Source organism: Plecotus auritus (genome assembly GCF_963455305.1).
Source record: "Plecotus auritus genome assembly, chromosome: 3".
NCBI classification, from domain to species: Eukaryota; Metazoa; Chordata; class Mammalia; order Chiroptera; family Vespertilionidae; genus Plecotus; species Plecotus auritus.
The window spans coordinates 227,961,782-227,987,598 of record NC_137772.1 but is presented as its reverse complement, the minus strand read 5'-3'; the positions used below and the strand labels follow the sequence as shown (position 1 = coordinate 227,987,598).

The 25,817-nt window shown below is 60.4% G+C and overlaps 2 protein-coding genes across 6 annotated transcripts; one reads left to right on the top strand and one right to left on the bottom strand.

Moving 5' to 3' along the window:
- Positions 1-6,501: 6,501 nt before the first annotated feature.
- On the top strand, positions 6,502-10,746 carry ARSA (arylsulfatase A). 5 transcript variants are annotated; one of them, XM_080658628.1, is made up of 10 exons: positions 6,526-6,734; positions 6,948-7,200; positions 7,365-7,605; positions 7,721-7,939; positions 8,013-8,182; positions 8,454-8,578; positions 8,670-8,797; positions 8,957-9,059; positions 9,147-9,248; positions 9,361-10,738. In XM_080658628.1, exons 2-10 carry the CDS (start codon positions 6,983-6,985, stop codon positions 9,531-9,533), a joined length of 1,479 nt encoding a protein of 492 aa, XP_080514754.1. In that variant the 5' UTR covers positions 6,526-6,734; positions 6,948-6,982; the 3' UTR covers positions 9,534-10,738. The 5 variants fall into 5 exon arrangements, with proteins under 5 accessions (XP_080514752.1, XP_080514754.1, XP_080514751.1 ...); XM_080658629.1 differs by having other exon boundaries at positions 6,546-6,718; XM_080658626.1 differs by having other exon boundaries at positions 6,502-6,718; positions 9,147-10,740.
- Positions 10,747-14,253: 3,507 nt separating this feature from the next.
- On the bottom strand, positions 14,254-24,438 carry MAPK8IP2 (mitogen-activated protein kinase 8 interacting protein 2). Its single transcript, XM_080662765.1, has 12 exons — positions 24,176-24,438; positions 23,071-23,176; positions 21,009-21,287; positions 20,772-20,865; positions 19,510-20,682; positions 19,072-19,147; positions 18,790-18,962; positions 18,597-18,706; positions 17,956-18,060; positions 17,767-17,837; positions 15,329-15,427; positions 14,254-14,961 (listed from the first exon to the last, which is right to left on the bottom strand). Exons 1-12 carry the CDS (start codon positions 24,238-24,240, stop codon positions 14,889-14,891), a joined length of 2,424 nt encoding a protein of 807 aa, XP_080518891.1. The 5' UTR covers positions 24,241-24,438; the 3' UTR covers positions 14,254-14,888.
- Positions 24,439-25,817: the final 1,379 nt, after the last annotated feature.

Here is a 25,817-nt window from a genome sequence, read left to right as displayed (position 1 = left end):
TGCATGGGCCTAAGTCTGTCTTTTGTCTCCTGTGCAGCCATTAAAACCCCAAGCTCTAAGTTCCTGGTACTGAGACTGTCCCCAAGGTCATACGTGCTAACACTGTAGCTTTTAGATTACACTTCGTTTTGTGTCTCTGGAAATACACCTTGCTTTCTTTCAAGCTCAGCTATGCATTTTTTAAAAAAATGCTTATTATACTTTTGTCAGCATTTCCAAGTGCTTTATAATACAGGGGCTTTAGATTGTTTTGTTGGAACTGTTTTTCTTATTCAGCCACAGCAGTCAGCCTGTAGAAGTGTTTATTGATATTTTGCTGGGTAGGTATTAAATGAATGCATAAATGAACAAAAGAACATTCTGCATTTTGAAACGTTTATTACACACACACACCAGAGTACAAGGCAGGAGGACAGAGAGGTGGATTAATGGGCCGCGCAGTCACTGAAGATTTTGGTGTCTTGATCGCAAGTTGCCTGCGCATCCCAATTCTGACCTCATCCATCTCCATCCACGAGATTCCTCGCACCATGGCCTCCCTCTGCCTTGACCTCTCACCTCCCTGACTATAAAAGCTAGGGTCTGGGTGTAGGTTGCAGAAGCCTAGTTTGAGCAGAAAGGGATTGAATCCACGAAGTTAGTGCTACAGAGTCATTGCAAACACACTATCCCTGAGGTCCCCTGGGCAGTTACTCCTGTTGCCACAGTCAGCGTCAGCAAACTAAGGCGTCAGAAAGCAAATGCCCCAGCTGCCAGCTCCCTGCGGACCACCCTCTCCGCCGGCCTGTACCTCCCACCCCCTCTTGCACCCAGGTAGGGCCGTGTCACGGAGTTCTGGAATCAATTTGAGTAGAAATGCTGTGGGCCACTCTCAGACCCAACCCACTTGTGCTCAGTCCTGCTTGTTGCCCAGTCCTGCTTGTGCTGTCTTCACCCTCCCTGGATGACCTTAAATCCTCATGTCAACAATGGCAGCACTTCCCTGAATGACTAGATGGAGCAGAGAGCCGCCATCCCTGCCCAAGTTGCCAACTGGACTTTCTGTGAGCATGAAATAAACATCAGTTGTTTAAGGTCACTAGCATTTGGGGGTTATCTGTCAAAGTAGCTGGTTTTTCCTCAACTGATATAAGAGAGAGCCCCCGGGGCCGCCACTAGGCCTCTTACCTGAGTCTTTGCTGGGATCTGCAGGTAATGCTGCATTGGCCTGCTGCTCAGTGCATCCATCCAAACCGAATGCCTTGAGAACCGGGGAAATTAACACAAGATAGATTCACATACCATCTGTGTCCATTGGGAGATGGGCTGTGCCCCAAATGCATGTTTCCTCTGACCGCTCTGATCAGTGGATTGTGGGTCGGTGGGGGCATCAGAGAGTCTGGGAAGTGTCATTAGCTCAGAGCCAGAGCCCGACTGTTCCTGAGAGCCTGGGGTGTCCCCTCCCCCGTGGACGCGCCATCCTGGCCCCTCCCCCTGCGGTATGTGCTGGGGGAGAGGGCCGGCAGGGGAAGACCACAGGCCTTGGGTATTTCCGCCAGGTCTTTCCCTAGGGCAGAGGCTCCGGATGTGCGAGTGACTCATGTCCAGGAACTGGAAGGGAGATGTGACTCTGCATTGTGAGTCAAGTTCCAGTCGTGTTCCTGAGACATGGGGGTCTTTCCCTACACACACACACCCACCTCCACTACACGGCCCTGTTTTGTCCTAAGGGTGACTCCATGGCCAATGAGCCAAAGGTCTCCGAGGCCACACCATTCTTCTTGTCCATCATGGTGACCACACCTGCCTGGCCACATGGCCTCTGTCATCCCACGATCTCTTTACCCATTTAGTTTCAAAAACAATTTTTTTCTTGATTGATCTGAGAAAGAGATCGACCCGTGGCCCCACCCATTTCTCTCTGCCCCATTTCATTTCTGCCCTACAGAGGCCAGCCTCCCCACCCCCTTTCAAGGTCAAGCACAGTACATTCCTCTCAAAGGTGCTGCTGCCCCTCACTGCACCTCTAATGTCGTGTGAGGGGGCGTCCTCAGGCCCGCCCAGAGGGGAGTTTGGGCACCTTGAGCAGGTCAAGCACAGACATTCCCGTCTCTCAGTCTTTGGATAACTTTTCTCCATTAAACCACGGCCTTTCCAGCATCTCAGCTTCATTCATATGGGCTGTCGTGAGCCCCAGTTTAGTTAGCAGAGCGCACACTGTCGACACCATCCAGCCCCTCAGACCCTGAACCCATGCTCACCTTCATGTGCACCCAATGCAGGATCATCTTCCCCCAGTATTTGCCTCGGGACTTTGCAAAAGAGTGCACTTGTCCTGGTGTCTAAGTCTTCTCCTCCTGAAGGCTGGGCTGTGACCCACGTGCCTTCCTCAAGCCCTTGGGCCTGTGGGATGGCAGCCGGCTATCAGCCCGCCTCAGCCGGACCTGCACCAGGTCTGCGGGGCATCCTGGCTGCCAGGCCGTGAGTCCCCAGGCTGCCACTTGGAGGACCGCATATTGGATCTGCTGAAGAAGATGCTCCGAGCTCCACCTAGTTCCTTGGAAATTGCCCCTCGCCTGTATTTCCTTCTGGGACGGAATTGTCGTTCCTGATAAAATGCTCTTGAGATAATCGGGTGAACTTTAATGATGGCATGACTTGATTTGGAAACAGTCACCAGGCCCTCTGAGGGTCCTTCACCAGAGGTTTTCTGTGTTGAGTCTGAGACGGATCCTCCTCCTGTCCTGAGTGAATCCCTGACATGGCCGCTCAGGATCCTTCCCCTGCGTGCACCATTGTCATGAAACCTGACCATTGCTTGGTGGCAACCTGTCTTCATCTCTCCACCTTGTCCTTGGCCAGATAACCCTCTCTTCCCCAGGTCTCAGCTAAGGTGCCCCCTGTGGGAGATCACTCCTGTCTGATGTTCTCATGGCACCTGCCCAGCACCACCCAGCCCCCACACGACAATAACAGTAATAAAAATACAGACTGGCCACATGCCAGCGGTGGCTCAGCCCTGCCCACCAACCAGCTGAGTGCGTAAGATTATTGTCTTCCATTCACAGGAGCCCAGGAGCAGCAGCTCCTACCTGGGCAGAGAGACGGGAGAGGCAACCAGGGGCTAGGGAAGTCCCCTCTGAGAAAGTGGCATCCAGCAGACTGGAAGGAGTGGGGGAGCTAGCCATGCTAGGATCAAGAATTCCAGATGGGGCACAGCAAGGTCTGAAGCCTGAGGCTGAGGGTTGGGGACAGCAGGGCGCGGGCTGAGGGACAGCACCGCAGAGAGCCACCTCCCACCAGCCACAGCGCTCCTGGGCAGAGCTTCCCCGTCTGCCCCGCTCCGTTCTGAGCGGTGTAAGGGTAAAATAAACGTGTGATCTTGTTTTTCCTCTCTTGTCTTCATTTCTCTTTTCTTTCCCACCCTTTTACTAACAGAATATGTAATTAAGTAATCAAATGAATATATTTAACCTTATGTTCTGGCCAAGATTTTTATTGCAGTTCTTAGTTGACCAGGCAAAATCAAAAACTTTTTTTAAAAAAAATTCTTTATTGTTTAAAGTATTACATGAGTCTCCTTTTTTCCCCATTGACCTCTCCCCAGCCGCTCCCACCCCCCAGCACATGCCCTCACCCCCCTACTGTCTGTGTCCAAAAACCAAAGACTTTTAACCCAGCCCTGAGCTTACACACCTGGCCACCATGAATGTGGAAGCAGATCAATTTGGTCTCAGAAACACCGGGATGACATACACCTGATCACTGCTTGAGCGGTCATCCTCTGCCACAACTGTCCACTCCCCATCAAACCAGCACAACATACTCATGGGTAACTGTTTCTTTGGGTCTTCAATTCTTATGAAGTCTCCCATGTCACATCAAACTTATAAAATTAAATAAATGTGAATGCTTTGCTCCTGATGACGATTCTTTGTCAGTTTAATTTTCAGGCCCAGCCAGGGATCCTGTGAGGGTCAAGGAAAACTCTTCCTCCTCTACAAGAGCCAAGGAACAGGTTGTGGGGGGGGGGGGGCGGAGGGGTGGAAAGTTACTACGAGAAAACAGCAAGGGTGAGGGGGAATTCTGGCTAAATCCACCCACCAGGACTCTTGCTGAAGGCGGGCAGGTGAAGGGCGCAGAGGGTCCCAGTTGAAGGCTTAGGAGCTAAGTTTGGTCGAGCAGAGAATCTGTCACCTGCCACATCCCCCTGGCTGAGGCGTGCACCTGCAGAGCCCAGAATTGAGACCAGCCACATGGCCACTGGATGGCGAAGGGTGAGGAAATTAAGCTGGGAGGTCAAGTGGGGAAGCAGGAATGGTGGTTGCTGAGGGCAAGGAGGCAGGCAGAGCAGAGTGAGGGGCAGCAAAGGCCTGGCAGCTGGCCGCTGGTGCCCCAGGTCCTCCCATCAGCCGTGTAGGAAGCATGCCTCTGGGCTTCACCTTCATGGAAAAGAAACAGTATGTGGCCAGGTGGTTACTGAATTTCCCCAGAGCAAACAGGATGTGAGGGGTGGGGAGTGGGACACATGGCTGATAGCACGTCCTAGGATGATTCCCCTACAAAGGAAGGTGGAGGCAACTAGAAAAGGCCCCAGACCATTTTTTTTAAATAACCCAATGGGAGTCAGCAAGACCTAGGTGACCTATCAGGAAATAGGTGACCAAATAGTACTCAGCCAATGAGGAACCGGAGAAGGGACTAAATAAATAAGCTATGTTCCCTGCCCAATATGTGTTCCTGTACAATGAGTGACCGCTCTCAAGACTGTTATTAAAAGTCTCATTTCCCCCAAGCTTCTGTTTCCTAGTCGGTCATTTTAAATTCGGACAGGTGTGCCATTTCTCACAGAAGCAGCTCACCCACCCCACCCACCCACCCAGGCCCAGGAGATGGAGGCCTCTCTCATCTCTGGTCCTAGAAAGACAAGACCCCTACCTTGCAAGGCCTCTCTGCTAACTGTGGGCGTTAGTTCCAAATTAGCAATGGCCCAGGGTCCAGAGCCACATCCTGCACCCTAGTGGGCCGCCTCCCACTCAGGATCTGCCCCACGCTGACCCTGCACCAACGCCAGAAAGAGCTCACATCTCCAAAGGATGCAGCCGCCTGCAGAGGCTTAGCTTTGAACCAACATAGCTGGTGGCACACACACCTCCTCCTGAATCCAGAGGTCAGGGCTGGGCTGGCCTTGAGTCCCGTGTGCAAACACCTGAGCAGCCTCCAGACACCACAGGGGACAGGGCCAGCCATTGGCATAACATTACAACCGAAGGCAGGCTCTTTCTGAGAATCCGGGCAGGGCTCTGCTGCCCGGGGTTTTTTCCCAGCTTGCAGCAGAAAAAGCCTTTGGTTGGTTCCTTTTAAACGCCTGTCCACAGCGCCCACCAGCTGTGACTGCTCCAATTACAGGTTCAAAGATTTCTGGGCAGCAGAGAAACTTTCTGTCCAGGCCGCGCCCGCCCCACTCCCCAAACTCAGCTCCCACGCACCAGCCCAGAAACCAGGCTAGAGGCGGACAGCCAGGTTCCTGGAGACTGACCCCTTCCTTCCCCATGAAGTCTGCAGCCCCATCTCCGAGCCCTTCCATTTTGGCTCCCCACACTGCCCCCTTGTCTTGAGTTCGTGTCCACAGCAGCTCCCCAGACAGGGCTAGGCCTCCAAGGAAGCTATGTCCTTGTCCCCCACCCCAGTCCTGGAGGCCCTTCCACAGCCCTGTCCCCCACTCCCCTCCAGGGTCAGTACCCACAGTACCCCAGTCCTACTTCTCCCAGAGGAGTGCCCTGAGCTTGTGGAGGAACCTGAGGCCAGAGAGCTGCTTTAGGGAGGGTTCTGGGGGGACAGTGGCCCTAGCGAAGCTGCTGAGTGGGGCAGTGCACGGAGTACATTACCCACGAACAACCCCCGGGACCCCCTCTCTTACTTGGAGACAGCTAAACAAACCGGGAACCAGAAGATGAAGTCATCTGTCCAAGGCTGTTTGTCTGTCCGTGACAGAGCCAGGACCATGCATCTTCTCTTCTGATGGGTCCTTCCCATTGGTGCACCCTGGGGACCGCACAGACAGCCGCCCCCCCCCCCCGCGCGCGCGCGCGCGCGCGCGCACACACACACACACACACACACACACACACACACACACACGGGGAGGGAAGGGTTTGAAAGAATTCGCTGTCCAGTGTTTCAAAACCAGCACGAGTGGTGTTGACGGAAAAGCCAGCAGAGGTTTGCTAGTTCACCCGGCGCCCCGGACACGCCCTTCGCTCAGGTCCCCAGCCCCGCAGGTCCGGGAGGCCGGGACAGGCCCCGCGACCCAGGCGCGAACGCCGGGAGCCGCACCCACCCTCACGCCGCCCACCAGGCCCGCGCCCCGGGGCGCCAACGGCTTGGAAGCACAGCGGCCCCACGCGCCCCCGCTCCGCCCTGCGCCCGCCGCGCCCCGTCCTGGCCTCCCGGTCACGACCCCAGACTCCGACCCGCCCACGGTGCGAGCAGGCCCGCCCGCCCAGCTGGCCCAGGCCCTGCGCCCCGCCCCGGATCGGGATCGGCGCGGCGCGTCACCAGAGCGCGGGGCGGGCCGGGCGGGGCCGATGCGGAAGTGCCCGCAAAGGGCTTGGCTGCCCACTGTCCCCTCCTCACTCTGTCCTGTTCTCTCCCGCAGCGCCGCACCCGCGGGCCAGTGTCATGTGACTTCTGCCCCTGACCGCGAGCCTGGGCCGGACCCCTAGGAGAAGAGGCTCAGGTCTGTGCGAGAATCTGTAGGTGTCCTGGTCCAGGAGGGTCTCCAGGGAGTTAGATCCCAGGCCAATGTTGGGGAGCGAGGGGGGACTTCGGGAAGGGGTTGTCTGTTGTCTGACTCTGGATTAATGGGGTCTGGGGCCTCAGGGCGGTGAGGGGGGGGCGGAGGGGGGACTCCCTGGTCTGGGGCCTCGGGCAGAGCCTGCTGGAGCCTGTTTGCCTTCTTTCCCAAGGGTCTCTGGTGACAAGCCTGTGTGTGCCGCATGCCATGGTGGTGCTGTGGGCCCTCGCTCTGGCCTTGGCTGCAGATCTGGCCTCTGCCTACCCACCGAACATTGTGCTGATCTTTGCTGATGACCTGGGCTACGGGGACCTGGGCTCCTACGGCCACCCCACATCCACCACCCCCAACCTGGACCAGCTGGCCACCGCGGGGCTGCGGTTCACGGACTTCTACGTGCCAGTGTCTCTGTGCACACCCTCCCGGTGAGCAAGGGGGCAGGGAGCCCTCAGCCCGTGCCCACCCTGACCACCCAGCTCCTCCGGGTTCCCTCTGGACTGCAGTGAGGGTCATAGTTCCCTACCATCTCCTGGGTGCACCTCCGTCTTCGTTTCTCTCTGTCTCACTGACTCTGTGACTGGCTCTGCAGCGCTGCCCTCCTGACTGGCCGACTCCCCGTTCGGTCGGGCCTGTACCCTGGCGTTCTGGAGCCTGGCTCCCGAGGGGGCCTGCCCCTGGAGGAGGTGACCCTGGCTGAGATCCTGGCTGCCCAAGGCTACCTCACAGGGATGGCTGGCAAGTGGCATCTTGGGGTGGGGCCTGAGGGGGCCTTTCTGCCCCCCCACCAGGGCTTCCATCGATTCCTGGGCATCCCATACTCCCATGACCAGGTAGGAACAGCCAGAGCCCTCAGCTGCCCCCTATCCACTTCCTCCTACTCCCCTTCCCTTGACCTCCCAGCTCCACCCCACAGCCTAGAGACCCTAAATGGAGCCCTTCCTGCAGGGCCCTTGCCAGAACCTGACCTGCTTCCCACCGGCCACCCCCTGCAACGGAATCTGTGACCAGGGCCTGGTCCCTGTGCCGCTGTTAGCCAACCTGTCTGTGGAGGCGCAGCCCCCCTGGCTGCCTGGACTTGAGGCCCGCTACGTGGCTTTCGCACATGACCTCATGGTTGATGCCCATCGCCAGGGCCGCCCATTCTTTCTGTACTACGCCTCCCACGTGAGTAACCCTGGCCCCATGCCCCGGGCTGCCCTGACCCCTGCCCAGTGCTAACTCCAGGCTCTGCCCCCAGCATACCCACTACCCCCAGTTCAGTGGGCAGAGCTTCGCCGGGCACTCAGGCCGCGGGCCATTCGGAGACTCCCTGATGGAGCTGGACTCAGCCGTGGGAGCCCTGATGACAGCCGTGGGGGACCTGGGGCTGCTTAAAGACACACTGGTCATCTTCACCGCAGACAACGGGTAGGCCCCAGGGAGGGCCAATGCAGGTGATTCCTCACAGGTGTGGGCCTGGGGTCTCCCCATCTTGACCACAGACATTGTGGGATAAGGGGGGTCTCAGAAAATGCTGGCCACGTTATGGTGACTTCCAGGCCACAATCCACGAAGCTGGTCCTGGTAGAACAGGGACGAGACAGGCACCTGTGGCCATTTCTGGGCACGTAACTTAAACGTCTGGGGCTGGAGCCACCGGGGCGAGTCAGAGATGCTGAGGACCACCTGTGTGTCCCAGACCGGAGACGATGCGGATGTCCCACGGCGGCTGCTCTGGCCCACTGCGATGTGGAAAGGGAACCACCTTTGAGGGGGGCGTCCGAGAACCTGCCTTGGCCTTCTGGCCAGGCCACATCACTCCCGGTCAGTCTTTAGGTCCTCTCCTCATGCACCCCTGGCCCCACCTCCCCAACCTGATGGCGAATTGAGTGACCACACAGCCCTCTGCCCCCAGGCGTGACCCACGAGCTGGCCAGCTCCCTGGACCTACTGCCCACCCTGGCAGCCCTGGCTGGGGCCCCACTGCCCAACGTCACCTTGGATGGCTTTGACCTCAGCCCCCTGCTGCTGGGCAAAGGCAAGGTAGGGCCGGCAATCCCATGCGCCAGCCCTGGAGGGACTGTGAGCAGGTCACCTCTTTTGAGTGGCATCCAAGTGCTGTTGCTGAGTGGGCGTAGCCAAGGCCTAACGCAGGCTGATCGGTGTTGGGGCTCTGCCCCCTGCCCCTGACTTTGCCCCCAGAGCCCCCGGCAGACTATGTTCTTCTACCCAGCCTTCCCCGATGAGATCCGCGGGGTCTTTGCTGTGCGGAGCGGGAAGTACAAGGCCCACTTCTTCACCCAGGGTAATGTCCTCCCCTGGCCCCGCTGACCCCTCGGGCCCCAGAGCCTGCCCCCACCTCTGTGCACAGATGTGTCTCCCACCCCCCCAGGCTCCGCCCACAGTGACACCACAGCTGACCCTGCCTGCCATGCTTCCAGCCCTCTGACTGCCCATGAGCCCCCACTGCTCTTTGACCTATCTGAGGACCCTGGTGAGAACTACAACCTGGTGGGGAGTGGGGCCGAGGTCGCCCCCCAGGCCCTGGAGGCGATGAAACAGCTTCAGCTGCTCAAGGCCGAGTTTGATGCTAGCATGACCTTCAGCCCCAGCCAGATGGCCCGGGGTGAGGACCCTGACCTGCAGATGTGCTGCCAGCCCAGCTGCAGCCCTTGGCCCACCTGCTGCCACTGCCCAGGGCCCCCGCGCTGAGGGCACCGGTCCAGGCCTGCCCCCGTGGCCTCAGCCACGGACATGTTTTTACCTGATACCCCAATAACACCAGGTGACACTTGCAGGCGTGATGATTCATCTAGTCCTTGTGGTGGCCAGAGGTAGGTGCTCTCCCACTCGTGCACGAGTGAGGGACAGGCCTGAGAGATCTGCTGACGTGTCAGTCACCGCCAGTGAGGCTGGGCTGGGGTCTGCTCCGTGGCTTCCTGGCTCCTGTGATTGCAGGCCCCTTCACGGGAGCTGCACTGAGCACCTGTATGGCCAGGAACAGGGTGGGGAGGGTCGAGGACACCACAGGCAGGAGACCCCGCAGGTGCCGAGTGCCCGGAGAGCCGGGTTCTCCTGGAGGCACAGGAACAGACCCCCTGGGCTCTTACCAGAAACCTGGCTGAGGTGCGTCATGAGCAGCACATTGCAGGTGGGGACTCAGGGGCTGGGAGCCCGTCTGACTCGAGGAAGATGCAGGAGCAGCTTCTGAGACACCGTGACCCTGGCCCACCTCTGCCCCCCAGAGCTCTACATCCCGGCCTGTGCACACGTTTTCTGTCCCCTGGCTTCCCCTATAACCCCGTGTAAGCCATTCACCCAGCAAAGTGCTCTTAAAAGTAGGTCAGGTTTGGTTCCGTCCCTGCTCAGAACGGCAGGCTCAGAATAAAACCCAGGCTCCTCAGAGTGTCCGCCGTGCCCGCTGAGGCCGGCCCTCACCCCTCAGCCTTCCTGTCCCCTCGTCTTAAGCTTTGCAGGGAGGACCCCCTGACTGCCTGCCTGTGTCCACACCGTGGCATGAAGCCCTTGTGGGTCCCCACATGTGTGCTGACGGCAGGGGCACATGTGCTCCCAGGACACCGGCAGACCCCACGTGCTCCCTCAGTGTTGGCTGACTGAGAAGAGTGCCATCTGGGTGCTCGGGGCCCAGCGGGCTGTCCCTCCTCCCGGCAGACCAGACAGCCATCCCCTCGTGACCAGGCCCACCTTTTCCGTGTGGGCAGAGGCTCTGAACCGTGGAGGTACGGCCTCTCCCGGTCCCAGGAGGGCAGTAGCCACTCAGTCCCACGCCTGGTGTAGGCAGCATGATGCGAGCCCTGATCTGGTCGGTCGGGGCATCTGCTGGGGTCCCTGGGGTCCTCCGCGGGCTGTGCGAACCGTTCCACAGCGTCACTGGGCCTGACCGGACATCGAGTAGCTGCCAAGCGCATGCCTCTCGCCATCCACCGCCAGAGCTCCCAGTGTAAGAAAATAAACCCTGCTGTTCACGCCGCTGCTGGTGGGCTGTCTGTTACTCGCGGTCGAAAGCGGTCTTCCTGGGGTGACCTGTGGTCGGGATGTGGGGGCACCTGTGCATGTGCAGGTGGGCTCCTGAGTGGGCCTGTGGTGTCAGACCTCTGTGTTCTCCAGGTGACTCTCCCACCACTCATGGTCTGGTTTGGGGGCTGCACTGACTGTGCCCCAACCCCTGCTGTGTCTGGGGGCTCCCCCCCAGAGAGTGGTAGTTTCCTCGGGGACCCCTGCAGCCACAGACATTGGCATCAGGAGGGCCCACCTGCACTGTGGTCTGAACAGAGACACTGGTCCTCATGGGCTGGGCATGCACCCCCGACGCCTGCAGCTTCTCTCCCAGTGGGGTCTACGTTTCAAGCTAAGGCAGAGGCACTGAAGCAGGGGCACACTCTGAGCACCAGGTCCCCAGACTGAGCACACAGCAAGCACTAACTGAGCGCTAACACCTGCACGACCTGCAGGCACCTCCCCCAGGCCTGTGGCCCCACCTGGGCAGTGAGCTTCCCTTTGTTAGCTCCCACGTTTATTCACCACCCGGGGCCGTGCTTAGTGCTGGCACAGGTCACCAGAAGGGACCCATCCCCGCTCCAGGGCACCACCATCCCACAGAGAACAGGAGCTTCGACCCTGGGGTCTCAGACACGCGTGGATTTTCAGTGGCAAAACCCTGTGGTGCTGTGGGTGGGGGTGCGGGAAGGGGCCTGGAGGAACCTTGAGTGCTTCCAATGTTCCCCATCTTGATTGGGGGGTGTTGAAGTGTGTAAAGCAATCGAACTACACCCTTAAGATGTGTGCACTTTGTGATATCGTGTATTTTATACTTCAATCGAAATAAACATTTAACCATGATGAATGCCACAGAGGAAGAGGACTGGTTCCTACAAGAGTAATCACTGGTGGGGGAAGTTAACTGAACCAGGCAGGAGGCTCCCCTGTCTGCTGAGACTGTCCCCCAAGTTCAAGCCCACATCTGCACCCAGGGTGGGAGAGGGAAGTGCACCCTCCCATTGCACGTGGGCTTTGCTGGGATGCTCTTGGGAGCAGAAACGTGTGCTTGTTTCTCAGCTGCGTTAGTGTGATGGCCCTCCTCCTGCAGGCTCTTGTGTGCACACACATGCACCCACAGTATGTGCCACACGAGCACATACTTCTATACACACGTATCGTGGCCCCAGATGCTGCCATTGTCCACTAGCCTGGCCCTGTCTTCTTTGCTGATGATTTTAAAGTCAGCCCCTTTTCCTGGAAGCCTGAGATCGTCCTCTCCCCAGGCCAGGACCTCCTTGGGCCCCATGTCCTCTGGAAGGAGCCAAGTGGGGACAGACAGACAAACATGTTGCCCTGCCCTGGCTGGTGTGGCTCAATGGATAGAGCGTCGGCCTGGGACTGAAGGGTCCCAGGTTCAATTCTGGTCAAGGGCACATGCCCAGGTTGCAAGCTCGATCCCCAGTAGGGGGCATGCAGGAGGCAGCTGATCAATGATTCTCTATCATCACTGATGTTTCTCTCTCTCCCTCTCCCTTCCTCTCTGAAATCAATAAAGAAATATTTAAAAAACAACAACAGCCCTAGTCAGATAGGGTGTCGGCCTGCGGACCAAAGGGTCCCGGGTTCGATTCTGGTCAAGGGCAGGTACCTCAGTTGCAGGCTCCTCCCTGATCAGGGCCCTGGTCAGGGCTTGTGTGGGAGGCAACCAATCGATGTGTCTCTCTCACATCGATGTTTCTCTCTGTCTTTCCCTCTCTCTTCCACTCTCCCTAAAAATCAATGGATAAATATCCTCAGGTGAGGATTAAAAAACAAAAACAATAAAAAACGTTGCCTCTGTGGCTCCCCTCAGGTGTGGACCCAAGACATGCTCCCACCACCCTCGCTGCTCACTCCTGGCCTCGCCTCTCCCACAAGTGACCAGAAGGGGGAGCAAGAGGGGACTTTCCATGGAATATTTAATTTCGCCTCTTCTCGGAATGTTTTTCATTACAAAATTAGTGTGTGCTCGTTAGCGCCCCAGATAACGCCTGCATCTCAGTCGGACGCAGGCAACGTGGCCAGTGGAGTGTGTGCCACACCACCTCCATGTCCACGCGAATCATACATATTCACGTTGGCGCTAATCTGCCTTTCCATGGCCGATGAGTCTTGTCACCATGCTACCCACGGCCTGGTGTAGGAGCAGCAATAACAGAGGGGACCCCTCAGCCCCCTCCTTTATGTGAAGATCCTCCACAGGGCGGTCACAGCCGTGGGGCCCCAGGCATGCTCCCCCCAGAGAGGAGGTACCCCAGGGGGAGAGGGTTGGGGGTGTCACCTGAGCAGACAGGCAGTCAGGGCCCTGCTGGACAGAGCAGTTGGGGGCGGGGGAGGGGGGAAGTGGGCGCAGGGTTCCATAGCAAGAGCGGTAACACTTTGTCATCACTTTGCAAACACTCAGCAACAAGAAGCAGCCAATTAGATGCTGAGTGTCCAGAGCCTGCTGTCCCTGGGGAAGCACCCAATTCCTTGTTAGGTCTCCCCAAAAAGGAATTTATTGGGAAGGTGTTGAGAAGTCCCAGAGTGGGAAAGAAGGCAAGCCCGGGGCACCTCAGAGATGGGGGCAGGTGACTGGACACCCTTCCCTGGAGCTCACTTCTGGGCAGATCACTACTGTCCCTCCCGGCAGGAAGGGGCTATAGACCCAACGAGGAACTGGGTGCTCCCTGGGGATGGCAGGCTCCGGACACTCAGCCTCTCGTGCGGCTGTGACCGTAGAATGATAACTGGTACAGAAGAGCATTATATACCCACCCGACCCCAGCAAGGGAAGGGCGGGGAATGAGACACACCCCTGGCAGCCAGGGGCCGGATACTGAGTGTTGTGGTAGAGGACGGGCTGCGAGGAGGGAGGGGTGCTGCTTCCTGGGTCCTCCTGCGCCCCCCCTGCCCCCCTCGAGGACATGTCCCCCTGGGGAGGAGCCTGCTGACCTCAGCCCGAGAGTGGTCTCAGGGGGGAGGGGCCAGGGAAGCCCTTTCTACAGAAGCCGAAGGGCACCGTGAGAAACGGTCGACTTGTGTCTTCCTATTCTCTGTGCAGTTTTTAAACACCCGTTTTAAGGTCTAAGCAGGCTGCTGCCCTCTCCCACACACTCACAAGCGTGCGCACACTCTCATGATGCACACACACACACTCGTGATGCGCACCATCATGACACACACACACACACAACCATGACGCGCACACACACTGAGCTGAGCCCTGCGGTTCCCCGCACACCCCCTCTTCAGCCCGGCACTCCAGTGCGGGTGCCCAGCACTGTCTCTCCAGCCAAGTGAGTGTATCCGAGAGAATCCCCAGGGGCCCAGTGTGGCACCCCAGGGACCCCTGGCATGATCTCGGAGAGCACTGATGGGTGAAGCTTCTCCTGATTCCGTCACCCAGGGGTCTGGGTGCCCACTGCCATGGGCAGCACCTGGGCCCCCGGCCCATTATGTGTCCCCAGAAACAGACAGGGTCACACCAAGCAGAGAGTTTATTGAGGTGCTGGACTGCGGGGAGTTTGCAGCGGCAAAGCAGACGCTGGTGTGGCGGGGGACGGGGCAGAGCACCCTTCTCTGAGCAAAGTCTGGAGCTTGGGATGAGCCTCAAGAACTACTAGTATCCCCAAGGCCCTTCTGGGGACCCCCTCCCTGCTTCCCCCTGAGCTCCGTGTGGGGCGGTGTGGGGGTCCCTCTCTTTGTCCCTGTGGTCAGGGAAGGGGTGACCCCTGGAGATTCACTATAAAAATTAAAATTCCTTTTAAATCACTGGGGAGGGGCAGGAGGGACTCGTGGGAGCCTGATGCCAGTCACCTAGCGCCTCGCCTTCCTCCACACCCCTCCCAGCTCTGACCCCGAGTAAAGAGCAGAGGGCCGAGTTTGCAGGCACGGGGGGCAGAGACAGACAGATGAAGGAGGCACACAGAGAGAAAGAAGATCAGAGGGAAAGCGGGGGACACGGCTCTCCCTCTGCAGCCCCTGCGGAGTGAGCAAGGAGAGCCCCCGAGACTCCCTGGACGGCAGGTCCCACATGCCCCCAATCCAGTCCTTGCCAAAGCCGGCGGCCTCTGAGGTACCCCGCCACGTGGCACCTGGCTCGGAGTGTGGGCGGCTACTCCAGGTAGATGTCCTCTGTGGGGCAGGCGTACTCCAGGTGCTCCTGGTAGTACTCCAGGAAGGCCCGGCTGGGGAGACAGCGCCGGCCACGCCATCAGGGCCGCCCGCAGCCCTCCCACCGCCTGGGCCTGCCCGTCCCCGAGGGGTCACTCTTCAGCCGTCCTGGTCACTACAGGCCTTACCCCCCATTCCCACCCGTCCTTCCACCCAGGCCCTGTGCCTGCACCTTCCCACTCCCAGGATCCCCCCAGCTCCCGCTCAAAGTTCCCACCCACCTCTGTTGCTTCTCATCTGACCTTCCCTCTCCCTGTCTGCCCAAACTGCACCCCCACTCCTCTGTCCCCAAATCTCACCTCCCGGCCCATCTCCCTGTGGCACTCCTGAACCTGGCTGGCCCCCGGCTGGTCCCACCCTAATCCCTCCAGCCCCACTCACCCCACACTCTGGGCCACAGGCCTCATCGACTCCTGGGAGACAAAGACGTGGCAGGCAAAGCGGCTTAGCAGAGGGTGTTTCGTGATGAAGCCGAAATAGCTACGGAGGGGGCAGCGTGGGACCGTCAGAACGGGCAGTCGCCTCGGCCCCCAGTGATCTGGCCTGAGGGCTCAGGCAGAGGGCGGGGACAGGAGCAATGTGTGGGTCACACGACTGAAGGGTGCAGAGGCACCTTCGGGGTCCAGCCCCGCGCAGGCACCTCAGGGAGTTATGGTATTAACTTCTCCCCGTCAGGGGTGTCCAGCAGCTGCTTCCTTCTCGGAGCCCGTGCTATGGCTCCACCGAGGCCAGCCCTGGACCACAGACCACAGCGAGGCCTCGCCCCTGCCTTCCGGAAGTGCATCTCAGCCGGATCACACCTGACACCCTGAGCCTGGGGTCCTGCACACCCACAGCTGCTCTCCGAGCTCTAACGTGAGGCCGGACAGCAGCCCCCTCCTCGGCGAAACCCTCTTCCTCGAGCAGAACCTTGCACCTGGCTGTCATTCATCTCGTCCCCGCCTGACCGGCTGCATTTCTGCCTGTCCTCTCACCCAAGACATCAGTGAAAATCACTGCAGAGCGTCCCGCAGCCAGAGACTCGAGACCCCCCACTGTGGCCAATCGATCCATGTCGATTGAACTGGGGTTTGTGGTTCCTCCAGACGGGAACCCGTGGCAGCATCACGGCTGGTTGTCCACAAGCACATGGCAGCCTCGTCTCAAAGGCCCTGGTCAAAATCGCATACAGCCCTGGCCGGTGCGGCTCAGTGGACAGTGTCGCCCTGCGGACTAAAGGGTCCCGAGTTCAATTCCGGTCAATGGAAAAATATCCTCAGGTGAGGATTAACAACAACAACAAAACCTCATTCACAGTCGCCAACACTCCAGTGCTGCTTACCAAGCACCGGCACCATCCTAAGCACTTGAGAGTATTCACTCCCGGGATCCTCACAGCAGCCCTATGAGGTGAGGCAGCTACGGCACAGAGAGGGTGGGAAACTTGCCGAGGACACACAGCCAGCCTGTGACAGTCTGTGATCTATCTCCAAGGCCTCATCCAAACACCACGGCCCGCACAGGCCTGCTCTGCCACCAACCTCACCATGAAGCGAGTTAACCAGTCGGCGAACATGACTTCCTAACTGCGCCCTCAGCTCTGGGAGTCTCCCCGCCCCCTCTGCCTCCACATCTGGATCTGGAACCACTGGTCTGACCACCCTTTTCTCAAGGGCTTGCACCTGGTCTCTCTCTAGCCTGGAGGCCGCAGCTGGGCAGCCAGTTTCTCCTGCTGAGAAATAAGGGTGTTCTTGTTCCCCTGTGGTTGGTGCTGTCCTCGGCCCCCATCCGCACGTCTGGTCCGAGCCCAGGCACTCTGTCCAGTCTCCACTCCTCAAAGCAGCCTCCACACGGTGGGTGCCACCACACATCTCCGTCCTCAGTGGAGGCAGCCAGACTGGCTCTGACCTGCCGAGGGTTGGCCTCAGCACCTGTTGCCAGCCCCGCCCTGGCAGCGTGTCCTTCCTCCAGGACACGGGGACCCAGTGGGCAGCAGTCGGGCTGCACAGGAAGCCTGCACCCCCACCCCTGCTGGGGACAATGCTGGCACAGTCCCTCTCCTTTCACGCCTGTCACTTCTCGCTCTGCCTGGCTGTCTCGTCCCCTCATGGCCGCAGTCGTCCACCTTCCCTCAGGTCTCTCCCACACGTGACCCTGGCCGCCTCCGCCTCCCTCCATCTGCAGATGAGCGTGGTGCCTCCAGGCTGCCAGCCCTTGACCTGGCAAGTGGTTACTATCAGCCCTTCACCAGATGGCACGTCTGCGACTACCTCCCACCGACCCGGGTCCTGCCGGTTCCATCTCCCCAATGCCCCCTGGACACAGCACCTGGATGACCTCAGCAGCTACCTGGCCCACACCTGGGTCCAGCCACTCTGCACAGCAGCCAGAGCCAGCTTGTCAACCCAACCGTGTCACCCTGTCGCCCCATGGCCAGTGGGATCAAGAACAAGCTCCTTGTCGTGGTCAGAAGGGCACAGGAACCGCTGTGTCCCTCCAGCCTCACCCAGCTACTCCCTGAGAATCCCACAGCCTTGCCTGCACCTGGGCTCAGCCGCCTCCCTGGAAGACCCCCGTCACCGTCAGATGTGCCTTCTGAGCATGCAGAGTGGTCTTTAGTCACCTCCTGAACCTCAGACCCCACCGCCTCTCTGCAGGTCTGCTCACGGGAGCCCCACACAGACGTCCCCCATGCCCCACGAGGCTTCCATCTGTGTGCCTTATCTGTGTGCCTGTCTGTCTGCACCCCAGACCAGATGGGAGCCTGTCTGACCTGTGTCTCCTGGACCCAGGGGCAGCCCTCGGGGTTGGGGGACCGAGGGGAGGGCCGAGGCTCTCACCAGCTGTTGCGAGGGTGGCAGCCGCAGAAGGAGATGTTCTTCATCTGGAAGAAGTGGCTGCAGTGCTGGAACTGGAGCCGAGGGCAGAGGCCAGTGAGATGGGCGTCGTCCAGAGCCTCTCCTGCCACCCTGGCTGGACATCCCTGTCAGACCCGCCCGCCTCCCTGTGCCTCAGCCCCCGCACCCCACCTCAGGTCCACCGCTCAGACTCAGCTTGACCCCGCGAAGAGAAATCTCGAGGTCACAGGAGGCAGGGGGACGCAGGTGGACAGTCAGTTTCCGGGCAGTGGCGATCTGGGGAAGCCGGAGGAGAAGGGGGTCTCAGGGGCCTCTCATCACTGGAACATCTTAGTTTGGGTTGCATGTTCTCAGGCTGATTCTGGAGCACGTGGGCCAGGGTCCTGGCCGTTCCTCAGTCTCAGCACCGCCAGTCACCTCTGTACTCAGCCTCCCCGGGCTTCCTCCCCACCCTGCAGCCAGGACCACGCCCTCCCCCTGCCCAGCCCGCCCTGCCTGTCCCCGTGGCCTGGACTGGGGGTCAGGGATAGGGCTGTCCTGCTCAACCACAGGACCAGCAGGTGAGTTGCTGGTCACCAACCGCCCTCTGAGTCCATGACGAGTTAGCAAATGACCCTCAGGAAGGCTCAGTGAGAGCTGGTCTGGATTTCAGGATGGGCTACAGGAAGGTGGAGGCCCCACAGAACCTGCCCAGAGACACCAGGTGATGAGGGACAGCTGTGAGCTGGGTGGGAGCTGCCCCCTGAGGGCCCTCTAACCCTCCGTAGAGGTCTGGTCCCTCCGGGGGCTGGGGGACCCCACCTCACACTGACCTTCTGCATGGCTGCACACAGGATGCCGTTGCCCTGGTGGCAGGGCACCTCCACGGAGCCCAGGAACTGCACATCGAAGCGCTCCACCCAGCAGGGGCTCCGCTTGCTCCCTGGGGGGGGGGGTCACAAGAGGCCCAAGTCAGGGGAGTTGGGGGTCTGAGGGGACAAGATGCTCCTTGGAGGTGGGCCTCACCCAGCATGTCCTTGGCAGGGCCGGGCACCGCGTGGGCATAGAAGGCAGGGAAGACCCCGCGCTCCCCCGTACGCATGTTGAAGCCGCGGAACCAGAAGTCATCCTCCTCGGCCTCCACCAGCACCGGGTCATCCACGTCCAGCTCCAGCTCATCGGGGTGGCGAGGGATGAACCTGCCAGCAGAGGGCAGGTGGGGTCAGGGGGAGGGGGAGGCAGACCGTGGGCCTGTGTCCACCAATGTCCCATCACGTCTGTCGACGGATGACGAGACAGAGGCCGTACCTGAAGACAGCCCGATGGGTTTGCTCTCTCTCCTCCCCGTTCACCAAACAGGAAAAAAGGCCAAAGGATTCGGTGCCTGAGGAACAGAGACGGGAGACAGCTGCTCAGAAAGGCGGGGGGGGGGGGGGGGGGGGGCAAGTACTTCCAGGCGTGGCCAGGCTCCCCTCCCAGATGCTTGGCCCTGAGTCAGGGAGGGAGGCAGAGCCCGCCCACTCCTCCCCAGCCTATCAGGGGTCGGGGGGAAACCCAAGGCCTTTTCCTGGGCTTCCAGGCCCCCACCCCTGCTGGACATCCCTGTCAGACCCCTCAGCCTTCCCAGCCTCGGTCCCTACACCCACCTCAGTTGCTCCTCAGACTCAGTTCGACCACCCAAAGAGAATTCTCAGGCCCTAGGCACTCTGGGGACTTGGGGCCACCTCCCTCCCACCTCCCACTCACTGGAGGACCGCGACGTGCTGTTGACAAAGACGTTGAGGAACTTTTTGGAGAAGGTGAGGTCGGGGCTGTCAGGGGAAGCGCCCTCGGGGCCCTGCCCCTCGTCCAGCAGGGCGGCCGCCTCGTCCTCGCTGGCCTCGCTGCTGTCCTCCCCGCTGCCCAGGCCGCAGCGGCGCAGGCTCACCAGCTCCAGCTGCGTGTGCTCATCCACCACCAGCGTGTACTTGACGGCGTCGTACACCAGCGAGGCGTCCAGCGGGGCCTCGGGGCCCGCGCCCCTACCCCCTGGAGGCCCCGGCTGGTCCTCGGCCTCCTCCTCCTCCTCTTCGTCCTCGTCCTCCTCTGAGCAGGCAGAGGAGCAGGCACGGCCCGGCCGGGCGGTTCGGCCTGGGGCCGCCCACAGCGGCGTGATGGTGTCGCGCGTGGGGTTACTAAGGAAGAGGCAGGGCCCGGGCTGCGCGGTGCCGGCCCGGGGCGCGGGGGGCGCAGGGGGAGGCGGCCCACACAGCGTCTCCATGTCCACCAGCTCCACGCCGCCCGGGCCCGCAGCCTCCGGGGCCCCACCGGCCGGCGACCCGGGCTCCCCGGGAGGACGCGGCGCGGGGGACAGGCACTGGCCGGGGCAGAGGATGGGCGAGGAGCCCTCGGAGATCATGCGGCTCACGAGGTTGCTGAGCAGCCAGGGCGAGTCGGCGTCCTCGCTGAGGTCCGGCTCGGACTCGGAGCCTGACTCGTACTCGCTGTTGGTGTCCTCGGGGCCCACGGGCAGGAAGGCGGGGCGGCGCGGGGGCGCGGGCAAGGGCTCGGGCTCGGGCTCTGGCTCCGAGGCAGGCGAGGACGCCTCCTCGATGGAGTTGGTGAGGTGCGAGGAGCGACCGCTGCTGCTGCTCAGCTCCAGCTCGGTCTCCGAGATGGACGAGATCATGCGCCCCAGGTGCGCGGCGCCCGCCGCCTCCGAGTCGGAGCCGGGCGAGGACAGCTCCTGGCTGCCGCGCCGGCCACGCTCTCCGCTGGTGCCGCTGCCCAGGTCAACCTCGATGCCCGGGTCCGAGGAGGGCGAGGCCTCATTGGGCGCTGGGGGGCCCGGGGGCCGGTTCCCTTCGCAGTCACAACCTGGGCCCACAGGTGACTGTGCCCGGGGACGGGCGTCGGTGGGCGGGCGGGGGGCAGGCGGCTCTGCGGGGCGGGGAGGGGGCCTCGGTCAGCAGGCCCACCGGCCTCTGCTCCTCCCTCCCTGCCTCCTGGGCTTCCACAGTCCTGCTCACCTTGGAGTGGCTCCTGGGGGGGTGAGCACAGCACTGTCTCCTGCCAGGAGGTTGGGGGCACTGGGGCAAAGCCCCCGTTGTTGTTCAGGGAGTCCTGCAGCGGGGACAGAAGAGGCTCTCAGGAGGGGCTCCAGCTGGAGCGGGGGGGGGGGTGGGGGGGGGCGCGGGGGCGCGGCGGGGAGCAACAGGCTGCCATGGGCAGCAGAGTCCCGGATGGTGGTGGGCCTGGGCACTCACCTGGGCTCCCAGAGGAGTCAGGTGCAGTGTGGTGGGCCTGTGCTTGTGGGGCTCCTCCAGGGAGGGCGAGGGGATCAGCGGCCCCAGAGTACTGGCTTCTGAGCCAGGTCTTCCCCGCTCCTTGTCCTCTCCTTCTTTCTCCTCTTCTTCCTCCTCCTCTTCCTCCTCCTCCTCCTCCTCCTCCTCTTCATTGTCATCAATCATCTCAAACTCCTGGAAGTCATCCTGGAAGGAGCAGATGGGGTGCGGCTGCTCCGAGCGCCCCAGGGAGAGGCTGTCCTGCAGGAAGGAGGGACAGGACAGAGCTGGGTGAGTGTGGGACAGTGGCTTGGGGTCCCAGGTGTCAGAAAAGGGGAAGGCAGGCCCTAGCCGGTGTGGCTCAGTGATGGAGCATCAACCTATGAACCAGGAGGTCACAGTTCGATTCGAAGTCAGGGCACATGCCCAGGGTTGTGGACTCGATCCCCAGTAGGGGGCGTGCGGGAGGCAGCCCATCAGTGATTCTCGTCATTGATGTTTCTATCTCTCCCTCGCCCTTCCTCTCTGAAATCAATAAAAATATATTTTTTTAAAAAAAGAAGAGCCAAAACCGGTTTGGCTCAGTGGATAGAGCGTCGGCCTGCGGACTGAAAGGTCCCGGGTTCGATTCCGGTCAAGGGCATGTACCTTGGTTGCGGGCACATCCCCACTGGGAGGTGTGCAGGAGGCAGCTGATCGATGTTTCTCTCTCATTGATGTTTCTAGCTCTCTATCCCTCTCCCTTCCTCTCTGTGAAATATCAATAAAATATATTTAAAAAAAAAAAAAAAAGAAGAAGACGAAGAAAAGGAGAAGGCAGAAAGCTATAAGACAAGGAAGAGAAACCTCCAGGTCTCTGCTCGCCAACAGAGCAGTTTTGTGTGGTTTTTTAAAATCTGCTTGAGATACAAAAGGATCGCTCTGGTTCTTGGTCAGAGCCCAAATGCCGAAGCCTGGGTTGACAGAGATCCTCAGAGTGGCCCCAACCCAGCTGCCAGACTCGTCTCACTCCCCAACCCCATCACCTTCAACACCACCACTCTTTCCCGCAGAGCAATTTGACTACGATGCACAATTACTAGACAACATTTGGCCTGTTTCCCCCACCAAGCAGCAGGCCCCACCATGGCAGAATGTCCATACTGAGCACTGGTGTACCCCACACCCCAGAACAGGACCTACCCACAGCTGAGGCTCAGTAAATATCGGACAAATGCAGGAAGGAAGAGATAGCTGGCACCAGGATCCACCAAGCTTGCACCAACCTCAGGGCCTCCAACAGTTCATCCCTGGGCCAGCTCTCTCTTCCATTCCCTCCCACCTCCTCATCAGCCCAGCTCCTGCCCTCCCTCCCTTAGGCATGCTCCTGGACCGTGGCCACTGGAAAGTCTCCATGGGGTTCTCTTCCCCCTCACTGTGTCCTCAAGTGGAACCTGTCCCCTGACCCTCAGGAGCCATGGCTCTGACATGTCTTTCTCCCCTACGAGGTTGTAACTCCTGTGGGCACGGGCCACACCGGTTCTGTTCTCTCAAGCACCTGGAGGCGCCTGGCAGCTGCCACATGGCAGTTGCTCAGACTGGTCTTGAATGAATGAAAACAGAACGTGGAGAGACAGGAGGAGGAGAAAGAAAGGAAGGCGATAGGAGAGGAAGTTTCAGGTGGAGGCATCAGGCAGAGAGATGCAGGTGGGGACGGGGCTGGGAAGGAGACAAGGTGAGCTGGAAGGGGTACATCTTTCTGGGAAGCCCTCTGAGCACAGAGGGCACCTGAAGCATGGGCACATCTCTGTTCCCCAAGCTGGTCCATGGGTGGGGGCATGGGAGGACCCCTGGGGAGGACCCTGGGGCAGGGCCTACAGTCTGTTAGAGAAAGAGATGTGCCTTCCAGGAAGTGCCCACGCCAAGAGGCCCAGGGGAAGGAGGCCACCAGAGGGTCTCTGGCTTCAAGGCTGAGTGCAGACCTACCCTGAAACCCCAAGTGAACCCTAAGCGGGGCCTACGTGAGGCTCCCCTTGAGAGGGTGTATGCTCCCATCCCTCCCTACCTTCTCGCAGTGGTCCGAGTCATAGCTGAGGCCCAGGCCACAGTCATCAGTAATCTCAGACAGGTCTTCATCATCAAATTCTTCCAGGCTTATGTCCTGAGGAGGCCTGGAGAGGAGACTCGGTCAGAGAGCAAGGACAGGGCTCCCGGGAGAGCTGGCAGCCCTGGGTGCCGTGCCTGGGAGCCGGTCCCAGGAGGGGACATGGGAAACCCAGCTCCTAGACCGCAGGGTCTCCACAGCCCCCAACTCCCAGATCCACGTCCTGCTGTCGTTGTGAAACCCAATCTCTGTTCTGCAGGGGATCCCCACCCCCACCCCCCCCCCCCGCCGCAGCATCTGAGCCACAACCAGCCCAGAGGGGCCCCTGGTCCCTCCGCCCTCCTCTCATTCCTCCTCAGTGGGCTCAGCCCAGGCCCCTCTGGATGGCAGCCGGAGCGTCTGGGGAGGCAGGCTGAGCAGAGGGGGGAGGGGAGCTGAGGCTGAGGCTGAGGCTGCAGCCGCAGAAGCAGAGGGAGGGGTCGCGCCTGTTCAAGGAGCCCGTCTGGCCACTTTGTCTCTCCTCTCCTGCCCGGGGAAGGCCCTCTCCCCACCGTGGTCTCTTCCCCCTGGGCCAGGTTTGATTTCAGCTCCCGTTCCCCCAGCCGCGCAGGCCAGGCCTGGCCTCCACCGAGGAGAGGCCCAGCAAGGCCAAAAGGACACTCCGCGCGGAGGGTGGCTCCCGCCTGGCCAGGCCGCCCCCGGAGGCTGCGCCAGGGCCTACACCCTCCACCCTGGGAGCGAGCCCGCAGGGCTGGTGCGGCACGGATCCCGGAGGGAAATGGCGGGGGGGGGGGGGGGTGCTAAGCAAAGGGGAGTTGGGGAGACATAGAGCGGAGGGTGGTCACTGGGGCCGGAGGGGGTGAAGGAGGGAAGGACAGAAACGGGGAGACCCCGCACAGAGGGCGGCGAGGTCAGGAGTGCAGGCCTTGGACCGGCGGGGGCCCTGGGCTGGGGTTCCCGCAGGCGGTGGGGATAGGGGAGGGGGGAGGGCGGCGGGCGGTGGCGGAATCGGGAGGGGGCCGGGAGGGCCGCGGGGAAGGGAGGGGAGGGCCCCCAGGCCGGGTACCTGCAGCCGGGCGGCGACAGCGAGTGGAAGGTGGAGAGAGAAAACATCTCCGCGCGGTCCGCCATCTTCTCCCGGGAGAGGCCTGCGGGGGAGGGAGGCGCCCCGCGTGGCCCCCTGGTCCCCGGCTCCCCCCTCACCTCGTGACACGCCCTGCGACACCCCGCCCGCGACACACCTCGACACCCCGCAGGACACCGCGGCGGAGCGAGCGAGCGGCGCAGGGGGAGGGGAGAGGCGGAGGCGCGGGAGGAGGCGCGGGGAGGGGCGGGGAGGGGCCGCGGGCCGGGGCGAGCTGGTTGGAGGAGAGGCGATGGTTTGACGAGAGGCTCTGGTTGGGGAAGGATGGAGTGCGTGGTTTGTTTTTGGGGGGGGCGGGGCAGGTGAGAAGCGGATTGGCGGAGACGGGGGATCGGGTTCCGGTACAGGAGGGTCTGCGGTTGGGGACAGGCGAGAGGGACCGCCCGCAGCGAGGATCCTGCGGCGGGGAAGTCGGGGAAGGCGGCGGCCCGGTTCGCAGACCTCTGTCGGGTTCACTGGGGTTTGGGGGAGGGGCTCGTGGCGTGGGTGCACCCCAGCAGCTGCATCGACGTCTCAAGGAACCAGAACAGAAGAGTTGGGGGTCCCAAGCTGGGCAGCGCGTCGAAAGAGGCTGGACTTTTCGGGCCTGGGGGAGCTGTCCGCCCTTGGATGCTGATCTGGCGTGAGGAGCTGTCCGCCCTTGGGTGCTGATCTGGTTGGAGGAGCTGTCCAGCCTTGGGTGCTGATCTGGCTGGGGAAGAAAAGAAACCTCTGCGGAGGATGCTGATCCGGGCTGGATTCAGGGTGGACCACAAAGGGGATGCTGATTTGGGGCTAACACTGACCTTCCAGTATCTAGTGCAGACCATGCAGGTGGAGAGAGGTACTGATGGGCACGGGGTGAAGTTCTACCCGGAAGCTGTGCTCATTTAATTGGGAAAATTTTCTTGAGCTCCAACTATGTGACTAACTTTAGGGTTCAAGCTGTGTGAGAAGAGCAAAATCTGAAATTGAGCTCAAGAGTTAGGTTTGGTCAGGGTCATCTGGCATTGGAGTGAGGGGAGGGTAGATCATGGCTAGGAAGACGGTTGATAAAGGCAGGTTAGGCAGCCCTGGCTGGTGTGGCTCGGTGGCTGAAGTGTTAGGCCATGCACTGAAGGGTTTCAGGTTCCATTCTCGGTCAAGGGCACATACCTGGGTTGCAGGTTCAATCTGGCCTGGTCGGGGCATGTGTGGGAGGCAACCAATCAATATTTCTATCTCACATCACTGTTTCGCTCTCTCTGTCTCTCTCTCTCAAATAAAGGGTGGGACAATGAATTGGAGTTGAAATAATAATCAAATACAGAACAAAATTGGCATTTTCACACAAATCTTCTCACTGGCTAGTGTCATAGTCCCAAACAGGCCTTGGACTGGAGCCTTCATATTAATTAGCTCTCTTACATATGAATTCCAGAGGATTTTCTGTTTACTGTGGTAACTGTCAAGGGGACACCCCAGCAAAGCATTCCAGGAAATATCAGACTGAGGAGTGTTTGGTGAGGATGGCTTCTCAAGTTCCCCCAGTCCCTCCCAAAGATGCACGGAATTGGTAGTGATAGTGGTCGGCCTGACCAGGGAG

Excerpts from the sequence above, each read along its gene's own strand:
- ARSA (XM_080658625.1), top strand. The coding sequence starts at position 6,983 with ATGGTGGTGCTGTGGGCCCTCGCTCTGGCCTTGGCTGCAGATCTGGCC. Across the intron at positions 8,798-8,956 it reads TGCTGCTGGGCAAAGGCAAG|AGCCCCCGGCAGACTATGTT; the intron begins GTAGGGCCGGCA and ends CTTTGCCCCCAG. Across the intron at positions 9,060-9,146 it reads GGCCCACTTCTTCACCCAGG|GCTCCGCCCACAGTGACACC; the intron begins GTAATGTCCTCC and ends CCACCCCCCCAG.
- MAPK8IP2 (XM_080662765.1), bottom strand. The coding sequence starts at position 24,240 with ATGGCGGACCGCGCGGAGATGTTTTCTCTCTCCACCTTCCACTCGCTG. Across the intron at positions 15,428-17,766 it reads TGCCACCCTCGCAACAGCTG|CTATTTCGGCTTCATCACGA; the intron begins GTGAGAGCCTCG and ends CCCCCTCCGTAG. Across the intron at positions 14,962-15,328 it reads CCTGTGGCCCAGAGTGTGGG|CCGGGCCTTCCTGGAGTACT; the intron begins GTGAGTGGGGCT and ends CTGTCTCCCCAG.